Genomic DNA, 19,420 nt, shown 5'->3' with positions numbered 1-19,420 from the left:
ATTATTATAATTATAATTGTTCTTTTATTACACACTTAATCATAGACACTAGTTTCTTGGCACAAGACCGGGATTCGAACCTGTGTTGCTATGCGTTGTCTTGCTTCCAAGACTGAGCTATGATAGTTGATATGGTTGAAATAGCTAGGTGATATTTCCTTATGATGAACCATGGAGGGACAGGTAGGTTAGGCACATGACCTTGAAAACAACTTGGGGCTTTTAGCACTAGTGTAAAGTCGTTATGATAACTTAGGATGAAGATAAGTCTAGTTGTATGATTTTGGACTCCTGTGAGTACCTGTGGGATTTTATTAGACAGTATCAGGATCCCTTAGAGTAAGTGTATGTAGTACAACATAAGAGATCATTGTTAGAGATAACACCTAGATTTTGGTTTTGCTGAACCTGGGTGTGGGGACCAAAGGAGCTCAGCCAAGCAATTGGAGAAGGATAAGGTCCAAGTAAGCCTATGAGCAGGATCTGTATTTTGTCCCTATTCTAGCCGAGCCAGTCTGTCGTCATCCATTGCTTAGTTTGACATAGACAGCGGGCCAAGCGGTGGCGGACTGCAAATGCCAGAGCAGAAAGTGGATGCGGGTAATACCATAATTGTTAAAGCCAATCCTGAATAAATCCTGTAGAGGAGGAGCCAAGTGCCCCTACCAGAAGTTCCGCCCCTATTCTGCTTATATGTTGGCAACTGGAAATTGCAACATGTGCAAAACCAATGAGGGTGCCTATATTGGGAAAGTCCTTGAAACTAGCTATCCGTTGAGAAAACCCTATATGCATTTCCTGAGAAATGATGGTCTTCTGAAAGAAGTTCCGGAAGAAGTGTGAAAATGAATGAAAGAGAGGACTGGTGACGTTGCAAGAAGCAGAGGTGACGCACCCAGAAGAGATGTAAAAGAAATAAGAATATAGACCTTATAGAATCTGATGGTGAAGTAATGAAGAAAGCAACATTTCGCTTCTGAAATGAAGATTATACGTGCGGACAAGCACCTACGAAAATGTCACTTTACAATTGTACAGACGCAGTAACGCAAGCAGACAAAGTAATCATAAGGCTGGCTACGTAGTGAATAGATTGCAGGCGATGCGCCAAAATATATATATAGGAATGTATAGAATCTGGATGTTCCACAACGCATTTTAGCCAACTTAAATCCTGTGAATGAACGGGCTGGAAGTGTGGCGCAGTAGAATTAAAATAGCTGATGGTAAAGGAAGATTCGAGAAAGGCTTTGCTGTCTCAGTCTCAAAAGGATACTTGAGAAGCAAGCTCAGCTCCTGTTTGAAGTATAATGGAAAACCGCCCTAATTGCCAAGATTCTTCATTTAATAGTATTAAATACAACGGGAAGCACAAAAACATGGTCTATAGTCACATGGTTAGATGAGAACAGACTGTGGCTCAAGCTACACTGAGACCAGAAGACAAGGCCATGCCTTCGCTCCCTTTTATTCTCAGGCGCAGTGAGTTTGTACAAGGCCAAGTTCAAAGGATTAATTGAATGGCAGACCGTATGAGTGATGATGGATTTGGAGCTAATTGGTTGAGGAGGTGAAGTCAAGTTCACCCCCAGCACCTGGGGTGCCAGCTTGCGTGCTTCTAGCGAGTGGAATATTCCAGAAGGGTTCAAGCATGCCACCCAATCATAGAGGTCCATGTATTAAAGAGCCCTATAGTTTGAGAAGCCAATAGTGTGTTGTGTATTAGATTGACACGGAAGATGACTTGCACTTGGGATGGGCTTAGTTGCCCACCTGATTTTAGAAACTCAATCACACCCCTATATCCCATAGAATGTATATGTAGATGTTATTGTTGACCAACCACAACCCCTAGAAGGTTTTCTTATTTTGCCACGTATCCTGATGTCACTCAAGAAGAATATTTAGTAAAAGGAACTGTTTTTCATGAAATGTGTTGAGAGCCCGAGCGAACGTCCGTTGATGTCTGTTGTAACCTCCCTGTTTTAGAGAATTGTTAATAAAACAGCCTTGATCTGTGCCAACTTGCTGAGTCAGTCTGATTATTTATGTACGAGTAAAATCTGCATCCCCATCCATCTCAGATACTGTTACCTCGTCTTAAAGGGCCCGGTCCTCGGGTTCATTCCTAATATGGGGCGGGGGGCCATTTAGATGTTTAGGGCCAAAGTTGATGTGTACTCTTCAGGCGATATGGAGGGGTGTGGAGGCAGATGATCCTTGATGGGTATAGATTTGCAGAATGGACTTGATGGATATAGATTTGCAGAATGGATGCAAACCAACTGAGTGCAAGGCCGCCTACCTCAGCGAATGTTGCAAGGCATTTATGCATCACTGCGGGATTGATGGTACCAAACACGGCGGAGAGGCCCATTATGATCAGTGGGCTTGCCTTACTTTGGTCCGGAGAGGGATGAGCTCTTTTCTTATCTTGAATTAAAGCAAGTTACTGAGTTGCTGAGCCATGTGATGATGTTGATGCTAAACATACATGACTGCTTCTTGTGCCCTGGCTACATCTGCTTTACAGTTATCAGCGCTCGTTAATAGAATCCCATTTAAAAGGATTAACAATGTGTTTTCCTCCTGGCAGAAACTTCATCTCTTATCTTTTTCCGCTGGCCTTTTTCGAGTTCCTAATCCCGCTTTTCATCATGCTGACAGCCTACCAATCAATAGAGCAGAAGTTCAAGAAAACTGGCCAGCACAAGGTAAGAGCATAAGCCAGAAACTAGCTATGATCTTATAAAGATGCCGTCCGCACGTGGCCTCCATGGCAACACTCTCCATGACTCTAGCACGGATTCCCAATGTGTGTTGAAGGAAAGAAAAGCCTTTCCAATTAGGGAAGTTGAAGGGGCTACTGCCAGCACGCTGGAATGTGACCATGATGTTATGTTCTCTCAAGCATATGCCAGGATGAATCATATTGCGTTAGTGTTCCAACACGTTTCTTATAGTGTTTGTAAGAAGGAGAGGAGCAATGAAAATAAAAGACATACTTTGATCATGTCCACATTCGAGGAAGTGATTTCTTGGGGAGCACGGTGGAGGTGGGTAGGGGAGCACGGTAAAGGTGTGTTACTGCCGCACACAACTAATGTAGTCAGCCCACAATGCAGATGCTCGAGAGAAATAATTATGATACCTTTTTTCCTTGTTTGCACCAATTGTGAGTCTGTTTTTTTGTGCTTTTCTATGATTTGCAGGCATAGATAGAGACATGCTATTGATTTCAGGGAATTATGAAATTTAATTATCAGAATAACAGATATTTAATGCAAGGGTACTGGCAGAGTTTGCAGGTGATTAAACCTGATTATTTATTATGAATATAACTGCACATCCCATAGCTCCTCTCAAGTCCTCAAAACTAAAGGGCTTTTTCGTTTACATGGCAGGAATCAAATTACTACCAAAAGGATTGCAAAAACATTTGACTATAAGGCACACACTACAAACTGAATAACTGAATGATCTTTCTGTTCTCTTCTTTTATTGTAGGGCTCATGTTATCGGCCACTAGCTGTACTGAGAGTTTAAACTGATCCATCTCTCTCTCTCTCTCTCTCTCTCTCTCTCTCTCTCTCTCTCTCTCTCTCTCTCTCTCTTTCTCTTCTTCACTCTGTGTCCCTGTTTATTTTTTCGTGAACGTCGTGTTTTCAGGTATGCTTTTGCAAGATCCACTCCAGCCATTGCAGACAGATGCCCGACCATAAAAACAATCATGGGCAAAGCCACCCTAGCCCCACACAGTGCCTGTGTATAGGTGTTATACAGGCACTTCTATCACATGCCGAGGCACCACATTATTTTCCATGTGTGCCCTTCTTGATATGATATGATATGATATGATAGGTAATTAATAACGCGCTTAATACCCAGAGGTTTCTAAGCGCAGACCAGGGGATCAAACCTGTGTTGCTCCCTGTCATCTTGCTTCCAAGGTGAGCACATTGCCCCTGAGCTATCCTCCCGAGACTTCTTATTGCCAGGACCTAACATTATGCCAGTGCCTGACAAATGCCTATATCATGCCCACAAAACAAGCCCAAACCATTGGCTTTACCAATGCTTGTTTTAACAGGAATTCTGTGAAAGGAACAGATGCAAGAACATACATAACATAAAAAAGTGACTGAAAGCATACCTGGTTAATTACATCAGGTGCTGGATTTACTAGTGTGTAGCTGCAAAAAGGTTACTACGTTACTCAGAAAGCAGAGAGTTAGACTTAGGAGGGAGGACTGGGCATGGGTTTTGTTGGCAAAAGCAGCTGTTAACGTATTTACTTTTACTAACATTTTAAAATGCGCATTTCTAATAAGCACTTTCAGTAAATATTTAGGTCATAATAAGAGTTATGCTTGTCCTACTGAGCAAAACGTAGCACAACCATACACATTATTTTCAAAACACCCCTGTGAGAAAGGGAAGGGGACAATTAGCACGAGTGAGAGTTCCAGACTTCTTTGCATGAAGTCAAACTGCATTTTGGCAACATAACAATGGCCAAAGATCTAATATTTGATTACAATGGGCCTCGTTACAAGTACCGTGGTGCGGGTAAAATCATTGCTAACGTGGTGGAAATTTGGTTGCTCCTTGTTACTGCTGCATATGTTATGTTATGTTATGTTATGTTATGTCACTTGGCATTTATATAGCGCCTTATGTATCATTGGTATGATCTGAAAGCGCTGGTAGGTTGAACACGCTCGGGAACTGCAGTTCAAGTCAGTAGAGAGAGGAAGTGTTGTATGGTGAATGGGTGCACCGGATATGTGTGCAGCTGGTGTGGTTGTTGCATGATAGCTGCTTCTTAGCGGTAGGTGTGGTGCTGCGGAAATCAGTTGAATGTGCTCAGTCTGGAGGGTAGACACCCAGACTGAGTTCTGGCTGCGTTAGGCCTGAGGAGACGCCTAAGCTAGCCGGAATAAGCTCAGCTAGCTGTGTTTTATTAGGATGATGAGGTGTTCGTGGGGTCATGTTAGTATGAGAACAGCTAGGCCGAATGTGTCATAGCATAGCTGTGTTCTAGTTGAATGATTGTGTATAGGAGAGAGTAAGCGTAGTAGTGTCATATGGTGGTTATCAGTAAAGCACATGCGATCAAGCACGAGAGCAGGACCGGGGGCGAACATAGCAGATACGTATATAGAGCGACAGGATGGATAGGGGTAAACATGTGATACAGATGACATGGGGATACAGGTACATAGCATATACATAGCATATATAGGAGATAGAGAGATATACAGAGATATATCCATTCCATCCGTTCCATCCACTCTGTCCGTTCTATCCACTCCGTCCGTTCCATCCTTTCTATCCACTCTATCTATCCCATCCTTTCCTTCTATCCTACCCATTCCATCTACATGGTGAACAGGTATAGTCTCTATCCGCACCATAGTGACACTATTAGTCACACTTTCTAGATTCAATTTTAACACAATGACGCTATAAGGGCATACTCAATGATGGTGGGAATACCTTTTAAGTTCAATTTTAACACAGTAACGCTATTAGGCAAACTTTCTAAATTCAATTTTAACACAATGACTCTATTAAGGCCCACTCAATGATGTTTGGAATGCCTTCCAAGTTCAACCTTAACACAGTGACGCTATTAGGGCACACTCTGCATGACCATGGTTACACCACAGCCAGGGACTTTCAATGACCGTGGTTACACCACAGCCAGGGACTACACCACAGCCAGGGACTCTGCATGACCATGAGTTGACTTGATTGTTTATTTGTATAGCGCCTATACACAATGGGCCTCATTACGAGTTTGGAGGCAGCCATGGTGGTCCCTGAATGGAGAAATACCAGGCCATTCCGACTTTGGAGGGCCCAGTATTTCTCCATTCAGGGAACCCAGACCATCCCCATTCCCATGTGAGCCCCCGTAGGGCTAAATGGGAATGGGGAGCATGCTAACAACGGGCCTGTTAATGACAGGCCCGTTGTTAGCATGCTTGTCCCCTCGCGGGACCCGCAAAGGTCGTCTGGTAAAAACATGACATCCAGAGCGGGTCCCGCGAGGGGCCCACGTAATAGGGCGGTATGGGGTTAACAGCTCCGGCACCTTAACCGGCACTGTTAACCCCTTACCACCCTCCTCATAATGAGGCCCAATGTGTTTCAAAGCATTTCGAGGAGGGGAGGGAACAAGGGACAAAAATACAATGAACATTCTTACAGTCCTTGATACAGTCAGAATGTGAAAAAGAACAAAAATAACTATCATAATCGGCCTGACGACGTTTCAGATAGTGCAAGTGCTAAGGGAATGGGGAGGGAGGGAGAGTGAAACAGACAAGCGGCTACATTACCATGCCAGACGGCAATTGAGGTAGTGCTGGAAAAATACAGGATGAGTGTGGGGCGGGGGGAGGAGGAATTTGAAAAGAGGGTGAAGGAGAGAAACAGGACGAGTGACAATTTTACTATGTCTGACATCAATTAAGATAGTGCTGGAGAGGGGGTGGGAGGGTGAGAGCATGGGGAAGGGGAGAACAAACAAGCTGCATCAGATAGGTCTGGCAGACATAGCTGAAGAGTAAGAGCAAATGAACAGTGATTGGGAGGAGGGGAGGGCAGGAGAGTAAGACAGACAAGCTGCTACATTACCATGCCTGATGGCAGTTGAGGTAGTGCAAAACAGAACGAGCGACTATTTTACTATGTCTGAGGACAATTCAGCTAGTGCCTTCAAAATAGGTCAGAATGCATTTTGAAAAACATAAGTGCTAAGGGGGAGGGGAAAGCAGAGAAAACACAGCCAAGGAAAAGAGGCAGGGGGTATCAAAGGGGGGACAAAGGTAAGAAAGAATGACAAATGGAGGAGGAGGGGGAGACAAGGGAGAGCCACATGAGGCAAAGGAGGGTGTGGGAGGACAACTACAAAATGCAGGTAAAGGGGAGGGGGCACAGAGGCAACATAATGTGACATTGGGCAGGGGGCACAGAGGGAACATAATGCGACATTGGAGAGGGGAGGGGGCACAGAGGGAACATCACAGGATGTTGGGGAGGGGAGGGGCACAGAGGGAACATCAACGGGTCGTTGTGGGCTTACCGAAGAGAACATGCAACAAACAGGAAGCAAACAAAGCCTTAGTCACGGGCCTTGGAGGCGGGGCAGCATTCACCTGCCGGCTCACCGGATTGGCTTAGATGATTAGGGTGACAGCCAATCAGGGGAGGCAGGCCTGGTGGACAAAGGCCAGCACCACAAGCAAACAAAGGGACGGCCATCTTGGAGGGCCTGATTGCAACATCCCCAGTATGTTAAAGTCCAACAAAACAGCTTCAGCAGGCACATGTCGTGAAGTAAATCATGCTAACAATGTCAAAAATTGAAAAATAGACATTTTCCATTCCGATGTTGTTTTTCGCATTTTCCGGAGCAAGCAATCTCTACACGACATGCAGTCCACACACAAGCCCAAAGGCTTACCTTCATTGTTAGTGGCAGGGTCCCAGGCCCTGCAGGCCACGAGGTGCAGGAGAGGTGCAACCCTCCAGGGTCAGGAGGAAAGAAGAGAGTAGGGACGAATATGCAGAATAGTGCCTCTTAATTTATATTCACACAAGATTTGTTTATACACTGTAAGATTAAGGAATAGAAACATGTTATAAAAGAGATGAAAAAGTATCACCTTTTGTTGTGTGGAAGATCTAGTGTCCATTTCAAACAACTTCTCTGCTGATTCCGGGAATTAATCAGTCCTGGTCTGAGCTGCGAGTGATGCCTGCAAATGATGCATTGCCAACTGATAGTGTCTTTGCATGGCTTGTAACTGTTCTACAATAGAGTTAAAGGCATGTACTCTTTGTCATCACAAACTAAAACTAAAACAGTGGATGGGGGTGAATGGGCCTACATCAGTATTATTAACCAAAGTTACAAATATTGAGAACAAACTTTTATGCAGATGAATGAAATCTGGAATGGAAAGTGGAAGGTAGAGCTGCAATTTAGCCCAGTCCATCTTTCCTCCAACCTTTTTACAATGCTTCAACCTCTGATGTACTATTACAGGCACTAGCCTTATAGATTGGTTACTAGATATTGGGTTACTAGATATTGGTCAATGACTGCACTAGTTACCTTTTAAGCAATGGTTCTCTTGCACGTAGAGATCTTATTTCTGCCAGTAATTGTGCTTTATCTTCAGTGTGACTATTTGTAGGACAATCCGATGAATAAGAATCATTTTCATACACTAAAGACAACGAATTATACACCATTTCTTTGGGGATAAAAAAATAACAAAATTAGGAATACAAATTGTAGCATTGACAACTGGGCTATTAAATAAAATAATATCGGTGTATACCCTAGTGTGAAAAGTTTGCATTTATCCATTTCCAAAGTCCACAGATTTATCAGGACTTTGCAGGTCAGACAAAAATGATGCCTGAAAAGTAAAGCATTGCCAAATAAACAAGCAATGATCTGCTTTGAACATTCAGCCTCACTAAAAGTTTGGCGGTATCAATGGTTTTGCTTATACCCAACAGCTATGTCTCCTACACAATAATACTCTTGCTGTATATTTTTCCTTTGGTGCATGGTGAGCATGATAATTCCTCTGACATTGGTGCATAACAATATAGTCAGTATTGTAATATATATAGATATTACATTCTGTCTACAACTTATTAACTAATTGTGATCTCTGAGTTTGTATCTATCACGTGCGGTATAAATTCCTTGGGCACATTAATACATAACAATTTTAGCATCATTGTTATATATGTGGTATGTTCCATTTTGCTCACACCATCCTGACTTATTGTGATCTCTGAGGTTGTATCTACTGTGTCTATTTTAAATGAAACATGAAAAGTTGCATTCCTTCTTCATCCCACTTGAGTATAGAAAGTTGAACCGATCAACCCAATACGTTTCCCTTTGGTCCAATACTTTAGTGATGTTACATCCCCCTTGTCTTTTTTCTACTGTCTCGAGAATTTGGAATCTCATTTGTGACACTTGGTGTTTTGCTTCCTGGAAATGTGGTGTTACTGGAAAGCCAGTGTTCCCTGTGCGCACATTTGATCGATGTTCATTCCACCGGAGCTTGGCCTTCCATGTGGGTTGTCCAACATAATATTTCCTGAATGGGCATCTGATGCTCATATTATATTGCTGCTGTTGCAAGTGGCATAACCTTTCAACTAGATCTTTCTCCCCAAGCTCGGATCTGCTTCTCTAGCAGGCCACGTAGGCCGAATAACAGAAGAAGAAGAAACCTGGTGAGTGAATGAACAGAATTGTAGAGAATAGATTACCCAGAATTTTTTTCAAAATAATCAGCTAATGTTTACAATGTCCATTATAGGACACATGTTAGGATGAAAACTGCTAGCAGACAACATATCTGACCTCACAATATTAGGAATCAGCATGTAAGAAATCGTACACATGGTATGTAGATATAGAAATGTAACACTACAGTGAAGAAAACATTTTAAATAGTGTTTTGTAACTTTAGGTCATAGATGTGGATCCTAGAACTGGAATACAGATCTTTTAGGATAACAATCCAAAACAGACTGATTAAAATCAGGATACAACATTGCGTCAAAAAAGAAAGATACATCAGGCAGGCAAATTGAGTTTACTTTGTAGAAGCATAGATGTGATATGAAAAGATATTTGGGCTACATATAATCATAAGCTATATTTATTTAAAATGTTATTGTAGAATTTGGTCCCTGAAGATGGTCGCCGGGATCGAAATGCATTGGACTTTTTAGAGCCTGTGTCTTTGAAAATAAAACATTATTTTTATGGAAACTTCATTGAAGACTCCAGAAAACCTGTCAGAAAGAACACAGAACAATATAGCAATAATCTTGTATAATGTATCTAAATAATATGTAAATTGCACACATTAACTTTATGTGATTGTACAAAAGAGGCCCTTCCTATCACCTGGTGTCAAGACTATCAGACTGTCTTACTGGATTGACCATGGAATCTGCTATGTCCTCCTCACTACTAGAATTACTGCGCATCCCTAGAGTCCCTTCCTCCTCCTCACTTGATGAGGTAGAATAGTTCAGCTTCGTTCTTTGGGGGTGGAGACTTCTTCTTTGTGAGCAGATACGGTCTGCCTCGAAAGGAAGTCACTGTGACTCTATATAGAGAAATTCACAATGACTCCTCTCCGCGACAGCCAGATATGTTTCAGGGGGAAAAGCCACTAGGGCACAAAAAAAACCCACGATGCACCGAAGAGGACTGTCGATAGGCTGATCCGTTGTGAGGTAACTTGCCGATACGGAAGCAGAAATCTCCGGAGGAGCACTCCAAAGACGGGTGGGAGATGCAAAAACACAACTGCCACAAACGTAAACAGAACGTAGCAGAAGGAGGAGAGGCAGGGAGGAAGGACAAGGAACCAACGGGTAGACTGGTAGCAAGGAAGGAAAAATGGAAGCAGGGGAGAGGAAAATGAGGCGGACTAAGACCACAGAAGGAAACACAGAAAAATGAGTGCACGCAACATGGGAAAACACAGTTGCAACGCGCTGAGCCGCCGAGTAACGAATGGTGAAATACTCGACGGGCGGCCATGTTGGAAAAGACTAGACCGCGGGATAGCGCTTCGAAGAAACGTGGCGGAACAGTCTAATGGTGTCAGAGTTTCCACCTCCGCCAGACTCGCCAGCTGCCAGCTGTCGTGACAGTATGCCCCCTTCGAAGACCCCTTCCTCCCGCTTTACATGGATGAAGTCTGTGAAACTGGAGTAGTAATCGGGGGGCATGAACTTGAGTTTCTGGTTCCCAAGTATCCTCTTAGGTGGGATAGCCTTTCAAGTGTATGAGATACTCAAGGCGCCCTCGATGGTATCGAGAGTCTCGGATTTGGGAGACTTCATATTCATCCGAGGCAGAAGTGGGCTGGATCAAAAACTTGGGCGAAATTTGCTTCCTAGTATCAGGTACAAAAGGGCATAAGAGAGAAGAATGAAATACCGGATGGATCCGTCTGAGGGTCTTTGGCATCTTTAACTGGTAGGCAACTGGATTGACTCTGGACTCTATTTCAAATGGTCCAATGTACCTGCGAGATAATTTGGAAGGGCGAACCCAATGGAGCAAGAACCTTGTGGACAGCATAACCTTTGTGCCTGTATCCCAAGTAGGCACTTGACTCCGATGTTTATCGGATTGCTTCTTATACTGTCTGCTGGCCTCCTGTAAGCTTTGTTTAGCCGTGTCATGAGCTTCCTTAAGCTCTTTGAGTGTAGTCTCCAAAGACAGGATGTTGGTCTCTTTCCAGATGGTAGGTATGATGGATCAAGGATGGAAACCATACGTACAATAAAAGGGGCTGAGACCGTAGCGGAATGCACCACATTATTGTATGCGAACTCAGCGGTAGGAAGCAGGGCTACCCAGTTGTCTTGTTGTTGATTGACAAAGCATCTCAGATACTGTTCCAATGTTCCGTTGAGCCTGTCGGTCTGGCCGTTTGTTTGGGGATGGAATCCTGACGAAAGGGCTCTCTCCATGCCCAAAAGTTTACACAAGGCCTCCCAGAATCGGGAGGTGTATTGGGTACCTCAATCAGACACGATCTTCTGGGGCAAGCCGTGTAACCGAAATATATCTTTGAGAAAGACTTCAGCCATGACGGAGGCTGCCGGTAACTTGGACAGCGGAGAGAAATTAGCAAGTTTGGAGTAAGAGTCCACAGTGACCATAATGCATGTAAAACCCTGGGAACTAGGCAGTTCAACTATGAAGTCGGTAGAGATGGACTTCCAGGGACCCAAAGGGATCGGATATTGGTGTAATAACCCCAAAGGTCTTTGGATGGAATGCTTGTTCTGCTGACACACTAAACACGACTGTACGTAGGTCTGTGTATCAGACTTCATGTTAGGCCAATGGAAAGAACGTTTAAGCAATTCCAGCGATCCTCGTATCCCTCGATGTCCGGCGGTTTTAGAGTCATGACACCATCGAAGAACCTGTTGGCGGAGTCTTTGTGTGGGCAAGAAGAGTCTTCCTTGGACAAAGCATAAACCATCTTTACAGCTGACTCGCAGTCTACTAGTATCCAGTGTTGACCCATTCAGAGAGGCTTCTCTTACTTCCTGCATAAAGGAGGTCCCCATTGTGATTATTCGGGTGTGTGGGAACATCATCTCCTTCCTGTAGGTCGGTTTAGTGTCGTCTCGGCGGGACAATGCATCCGCAATCTGGTTCTGGGTACCAGGTATGTAGGTTATGGAAAAATCGAATTTTGCAAAGAAGTGAGCCCATCTGGCTTGTCTGGTGTTGTAACATTCTTGTTGTTTGAGGATTTGTAGATTCTTATGGTCTGTACGTATTTGGACAGGATGAAGACTCCCTTGGAGTAGATGTCTCCACTCAAGGCAAGCCAGTTTCATGGCAAGGAGTTCACGTTCAATGACAGAATAGTTCTGTTGACTTGAGGTCAAAGTCTTTGAATAGTAAGCCACAGGATGTTCCCGGCCTTGGTCCGATTGAAGGAGAATGGTACCTACAGCCGCTGCTGAAGCATCAGTCTCCAGGATAAAGGGTCTTAGTTGATTTGGCTGCTTAAGAATGGGTGCTGAGCAGAAACTCTGCTTCAAGCTGAGAAAGCTGTTCTCAGCTTCTACTGACCAAATAAAGGGTCTGGAAGATTTCTTTAACAAGGAAGTAATGGGAAGAGTAAGTTGGGAGAACTCTGGAATAAACCTCCTATAGAAATTTGCAAGTCCCAAGAAACGTTGGATTTCTTTGATGGAGGTGGGTGACGGCCAGTCTAGCATGGCTTTGACCTTTGTGGGATCCATGGTGATTCCTTGCTCGGATAGAATAAATCCCAGATAGGACAAGGAGGACTGGGCAAAGGTACATTTCTCTGGCTTTACCAGAAGGTGGTGTTGTTGTAATCTGTGTAAAACCTCTTTATCTTGGGGGATATGGTCCTCCTGATTGCGGGAATACACTAGGATATCATCCAAGTAGACCACTGTGTTTTGTCCCAATAGATCCGAAAACAAACGGTCCATGAACATTTGGAAGATCGAGGGTGCATTAAACAGGCCAAACGGCATCACTTGGTAGTCATACAGGCCGTAGGGTGTGCGAAAGGCTGTCTTCCATTCATCCCCCGCTCTGATCCGAAGTAGATGGTAGGCATTCCGTAGATCGAGCTTGGTGAATACTACTGAGCCTTGGACGGCTTCCAGAATTTCAGAGATGATGGGCATCGGATAGCGGTCCTTGATGGTCACTTTGTTAAGTCCCCTGTAGTCGATGCACGGCCTCAACTCCTTGCTGTCTCGCTTGGGGATAAAAAACAACGAGGCACCTGCAGGCGATTTAGAAGAGCGGATCAGTCCGTTAGCTAGATTGTCATCGAGGTAGCGCCTGAGTACAGCCTTTTCTGACAAAGGGAGGGGATACATCCATCCAAAAGGAACCAAGGCCTGAGGGACCAGGTCAATACTACAGTCCTCAGGTCTATGCAGAGGAAGTGCAATGGGTACCTGTTCCTGAAATATTTCTGAGTATTCAGAAAAACAACCTGGAATACAATGAATGGAACTCTTCTCCGTAGCGCATACCGTCTTTACGGTTTCATGCAATGGTTCTGGTAAACACTCCCTTTGACAGTACTTGGAGTGATAGCTCAGTAGGTTGTTAGTCCAATCCACCGTTGGGTTGTGCTTCCGGAGCCAACCGATTCCCAAGATGATGGGGAAATGAGCAGCACGGATTATGTCAAACAGTATCAGCTCCTTGTGTTGCTGTATAGAGACTCGTACCGTCTCGGTGGTGTGGGTTATGAGTCCGGAACATAAGGGAGTACCGTCCACCCCTTCAACTTTCTGTCTTCTTTCTTGGCAATTCTGAGTAGACCCACCTTATCTGCCCACAGGGTGTCCAGAAAGTTACCTGCGGGTCCGCAATCCAATAACGCCTGAGTGTCGACCTCTTTATCTCTGAAACGAAGTTTGATTCCTATTACCATCAGTCGCAGGTCTTCGGATGTCTTTGCAGAGGTTACCGAGAGTGTGATGTAGGAACAAGGGAGAGTCCCTCGGTAGTCTGTCTCACCAACTACCGACGGCGTTCGTTTCCCGACCTTCTGGGGTTCACATCTGGGCAATCCATCAATAGATGATTAGCCGAACCGCAATACAAACAGAGATTCTCATCTCGTCTCCTTTTCTTCTCTTCAGCAGTCAATGGAGGTCTGGTGGTTCTGATTTGCAAGGGTTTGTCTCGGGCATTGCAGGTACCAGGTGAGGAGGCAGGAGTGTGAGTGTCCGAGAATGAGGTAGAGCTACGAATCTTCTTCCTTTCGTGCTTCCGTTTGGTTAAACGGACATCAATCAGTAGAACCGCCCCTAGTAGATCCGAGAAGGAGTCAGAGTCCGTGGAAAACGCATGGTCCGTGGAAAACGCATTTTGTCTGAATGTGAAAGGTATATTACAGGCATCTAGAAATTCCTTTACCTTTCTTTTGGAGCCATCAAACTTCCCTGACACCAGGGGTAAAGCGGGTAGCTCCGTAGTCTGCTGTTCTCTAGCGGCTACTCTCTGCTGGAGAGCCGCGTTGTCGGTCTTGAGTGTCTGGACCTCAGCCTGGAGGTTCTGGACCACTGCCACCAGCTCTTGTAATTTTGTAATTGCTGTGGCGTGGCCATGTCTTCACTTTGGCGTTGCAATCTGTCAAGACTATCAGACTGTCTTACTGGATTGAACACGGAATCTGCTATGTCCTCCTCACTCCTAGAATTACTGCGCACCCCCAGAGTCCCTTCCTCCTCCTCACCTAATGAGGTAGAATAGTTCAGCTTCTTTCTTCGGGGGTGTCGCGCTGGAGACTTGTTCTTTGGGAGCAGATACGGTCTGCCTCGAAAGGAAGCCACTGTGACTCTATATAGAGAAATTCACAATGACTCCTCTCCGCGACAACCAGATATGTTTCAGGGGAAAAAGCCACTAGGGCATAAAAAAAAACCACGATGCACTGAAGAGGACTGTCGATAGGTTGATCCGTTGTGAGGTAACTTGCCGAAACGGAAGCAGAAAATCTCCGAAGGAACACTCCAAAGACGGGTGGGAGATGCAAAAACACAACTGCCACAAACATAAACAGAATGTAGCAGAAGGAGGAGAGGCAGGGAGGAAGGGCAAGGAACCAACGGGTAGACTGGTAGCAAGGAAGGAAAAATGGAAGCAGGGGAGAGGAAAATGAGGCGGACTAAGACCGCAGAAGGAAACATAGAAAAAAGAGCGCACGCAACACGGGAAAGCACAGTTGCAACGCGCTGAGTCGCCGATTAACGAATGGTGAAATAATCGACGGGCGGCCATGTTGGAAAAGACTAGACCGCAGGATAGCGTTTCGAAGAAACTTGGAGGAACAGTCTAATGGCGTCGGAGTTTCCACCTCCGCCAGACTCGCCAGCTGTCGTGACACCTGGTTCTTCTGATCCTGGTAATGGAATCACTGCCACTTTTTTTTACCACACTGGCAAACTTGTAATTTCTTCTGTGATCTTTCAGATTCAATGTGTGAAATAAGAAAAGGTCTGAGAGGATGTTTTATATGTTTTACCTCTAGGGGTTTTCACTGCTGATCGAGATTTGATTTGTGTTGATTTGTAACCACCTGCTAGCACCATTTTCTACTTAAGATAATCATGCTGTTGAAGATGTTCCATGTAATGATGATGCAGGTAATTTTGAGGTTTTTTTGATGTTCTAAGGAGGTGCCAACATAGGTTGATTGGATGAGGAGTCATTTGCACTGTATCCTGATGTGTCTGGTCAGGAATTATCCCTTGTCAAAATGAGAGTTTGATATGGTCAAATGACTGGTCATCTCCGCAGAGATTGCGAGCCATTTGAGAGGGCTGTGATTGCCAGCATAAGAAGAGTGATACATTGAGTCCACTGAATTGCCGATAGAACAGAGTTCCATTTAATCATCTGTAGACCAGAATTATGTGCACTGTTTATGGACGAGGATGGATTGACAGAGAGTTTTTTGCAGTTTTGTCAGATTTGATTTTCCGATTTTTTTCTTAAACCTGAACAATCCTTGGTTTTGTGCTTGTAAAAGTCATTAGCTGGTTTAGAGTTAAGGTGGCGGTTAGACAGCACCAAGGAAATGGCAACATGATATGAAGAGTCAAAGGGAGAATGAGCAAATATTGAGATGAAGTCCAGTGGATCTAAGAGAGGATCCAGTATGATCTAATTTTTGTGACTCAGGAAATGTATGTATCAGTGGAGATCTAGTAGGAAAATAAAACAGTACCAAAGTTTCATAGAGGTAGTAAAGTGAGATAAAATCATTGTGTGGGTTAGGGTGTCTGTTTGCAGCATAATAGAAGTTGGGGAGTCTTCAAATGTGATATTTAACAGCTCAAAGCAAGATGCTCTGACTGTAAACAAAGATCAGGCTGACCTGTAGATGAAACCTAGGACAGTTATTTCTGGCCTAGTTTGACAAAAATGGAGTTGATTTGTGGGATAGGAATGTCATAAATAGTTGTTGAAGTGTCTGTCAGCGAGGATTCTGCAATTAATTGTAAATCTAGATTATGGCTTTCAATCACAACTGCACTTCCTTTCTGAAGCAGACCTTCCGTTTATCAGAGTGCTTTTTGTACAGTGAATTCTGGCTTCTGTACGTGCTTGATAGATGATGAACTCAGAAATTGTAGAAGTTGGTTAATGTTCTCATTTGGGATGGGTCAGCAGTTGGGGTTGTTTTTTTCTTGTTATAGTGAAAGCCTATGTTTGCAGTGAGTGCTTGGTATACTTTACAGGATACTGGTGGTTTTATTGCTGTTTTTGTTTAGAATGGGGCACAGAACTGCTCGGGTGTGGATTTCTGTAATGCACATGATTGTACAGAAGAAAGCTGGTGAGGAAATGATTCTAGAATCATTCAACTGAAACAGCCCTTATTTATGTCTCTAATTCTCTCCTCTGTGCTAGGCACCAAAAGTTTCTTCAATTCACATCTTACTTGATCTTTCAATGGCATTTCATAACGTTGACCACTGTACCCTCCTATCCACCCTACGTTATTTGGGTTTCATAGATCCCACTCTTTCTTGGTTCAAGTCCTACCTGTCCAATTGGTCTTATTCTGTTTCCTGGGTTGGCTCTACCTCCCCATCATTTCTTCTGGATCTCTGCATTCCTCACGGATCAGTCCTGGGTCCCCTTCTTTTCTCACTATATAGTTCACTCCTATCTTCTATCATTTCCTCATTTGGGGTCTCATCGTACTTCGACACATATGACTCCTAAATTTATAATATTTCTCTGCTTTTCCAGATACCCTTCTTGCTACTATTTCTGTTTGCCTTCTTTCTATTGTGCTGGTGCAGATGAGAGTTGCACTGGGTCTGGCCACACCCCCACCTGCTTCCAAGCATGAACAAAAGTACAAGCTGAGAAACGCTCAGTAAAACACCAATGGGCATGCAGCCGCTTAAAGTGTAGAATAGGTTGTGTGACTCAAGTAGGGTGAGAAGTAGTTTGCATTTACAGAAGTAGAGAAAGGATGCAGAATACCCAGACCGGGTTATACAAGTAGTTTAGAGATGGGCAGGTAGGGAGAAGTTGCAGCATACACAGGCTGGAAATTATGAATGGCAGTATTCAAGACACGAAGAACACTAACATGGCGGAGAAAGAGCAGAAGTACTACCATTACTGAGAGCAAACCCTGCAAGTGTCACAGCTCGCTCCCTTCGCTCCCGTTCCCGCCACTTGGGGGCATGTTTTGGGGTCTCTTCCCTACTGGACATTTCCTCCAAACCTTATGCTACAGTGTCCTGATGAATTGGGAGCGCTAAAACCTTATTTCCCAAATTACTTCCCTTCCGGATCCATTCCAGGTTTTTGGCAGCCAGCATGCTACTGCTGCTTTAATCTAATGACTATGCTTCCCAGAATTCCTGGCTCACTGCCTCACCTCCTCCCTTGCAGGACAAGGCTGGGTGGAGGATAGGCAACACCTGTGGCTGCAGGTGCAGCAGGCGACACGCCTGAGGGGTGTGCTCGTTAAGCAGCTTTAAAAGCCTCAGTCTGCTTCAGTCCAGCGCTGGTCATTGTTGCAGCGTTCCTGTCTTGACTGGTCCCTTGTTCCTGGTTCCTAGTTATTGTGCCCAGTTTCTAGTTAGTGTTTCTTGTTCCTTGTCCTGGAATTCGTATTTGTATGCCTAATTGATTTCTGCCTTTTGGAAATCCCTTTCTCCCTTTCTCTGTCTGCAGGCAGCCTTTCTCTGAGCTTTCCTTTTGCTGTAGCCCAATTGCCTGTGTTCACTGTTTCCTAGAAATTGTCCTTTGCTACTGAAAGACTTGTTGCATTAATCTTTCCTTTACAGGTTTAGTTTCCTGCCTTTTCACCTTGGATGGGTGGGAAAGTTTCCCTTTTGATATCGTTTTCACTGCTCCTGATCCTTGCCTTCTATTGGGATCCATGCCATGTTTTCTTTTACACTTTTACATTTATTTCCTATTTTATTATTAGGTGTGGGAAGCTGTTGTAACTAGCTCCTGTGTGATTATCTTTTGTTTTCCACACTGTACTATTCCTTCTTGCCTCTTGACTTGGGCTTAGGTATTTAGTCATCCTCACTCTTTGCCTTTACTGCCTTCTGGGTTCTTGTTTGATTTACAGGGTTGTGGGTTAGTACTGACTTTTGAGTGGTCTTTCCGGGTCTCGTGAATACGGACATCCAAGTGGTCTTTCCGGTCTTCGTGAGTACTGGCATTCATGTGGTCATTCCGGTCCTTGTGAGTACTGTTTCCAAATTCTTTATTCAGTACCGTCTAGAGTGTCAGCTTACAGATTCTGTCCCTGCTTGCCCTCTACGTGGGCTTAGCGCTGTCAGTATCTGTAAGAGCATAGTGGGTAAGGAGTTTGTCGACTTTCCTTTCAGTCATAAGGAGGTTCTAAGTGCTTACCCTACATTCCTTTTCATATAGTAGTATACACGAGTCTTGGGTATTGAATGCACGTTGTTATATTCAAGGTTGTTTACTGTGTATTTTGTGCACATTTCCCCTGCCATATCCATCGCCTTCTTCCTTTCCTGACAGCAAGGCCTCATTTCTGAAATACTGCATTCTGATATAATATTGCTTAACACAAAATTCCATGCCTTACGATGCTCAGACAGTAGCCCAAGCACCAAGGTCTGTGTGCAAAAGGGAGTTCTACCTAACAGTTGAAACTGCACCAGATAAGGTTTCCCTGGGCACAGAGCACAATTGTTAAGTTAATTTGTTTCTATTGGTAGCAGTCAGAAAACATATATCTTTGAATGCCAGGTGCAAGTAGCTGCTGTACCAAATGACATAGCACTCCAAATGTTCACCGAAGAAAGG

General features: G+C 44.2%; 1 protein-coding gene across 1 annotated transcript in view; it reads left to right on the top strand.

Moving 5' to 3' along the window:
- The window catches only part of RGR (retinal G protein coupled receptor), a 186,678-nt gene that overhangs the window by 152,525 nt on the left and 14,733 nt on the right, over window positions 1-19,420 (top strand). Inside the window, exon 5 of the mRNA XM_069610816.1 lies at window positions 2,597-2,714. Within this exon, the coding sequence (XP_069466917.1) occupies window positions 2,597-2,714 (118 nt within the window). The remainder of the gene's footprint in view (window positions 1-2,596; window positions 2,715-19,420) is intronic.

This window comes from Ambystoma mexicanum, chromosome 8 (assembly GCF_040938575.1).
Source record: "Ambystoma mexicanum isolate Mex_15411 chromosome 8, UKY_AmexF1_1, whole genome shotgun sequence".
NCBI classification, from domain to species: domain Eukaryota; kingdom Metazoa; phylum Chordata; class Amphibia; order Caudata; family Ambystomatidae; genus Ambystoma; species Ambystoma mexicanum.
This window is presented reverse-complemented; position numbering and strand designations above follow the sequence as displayed.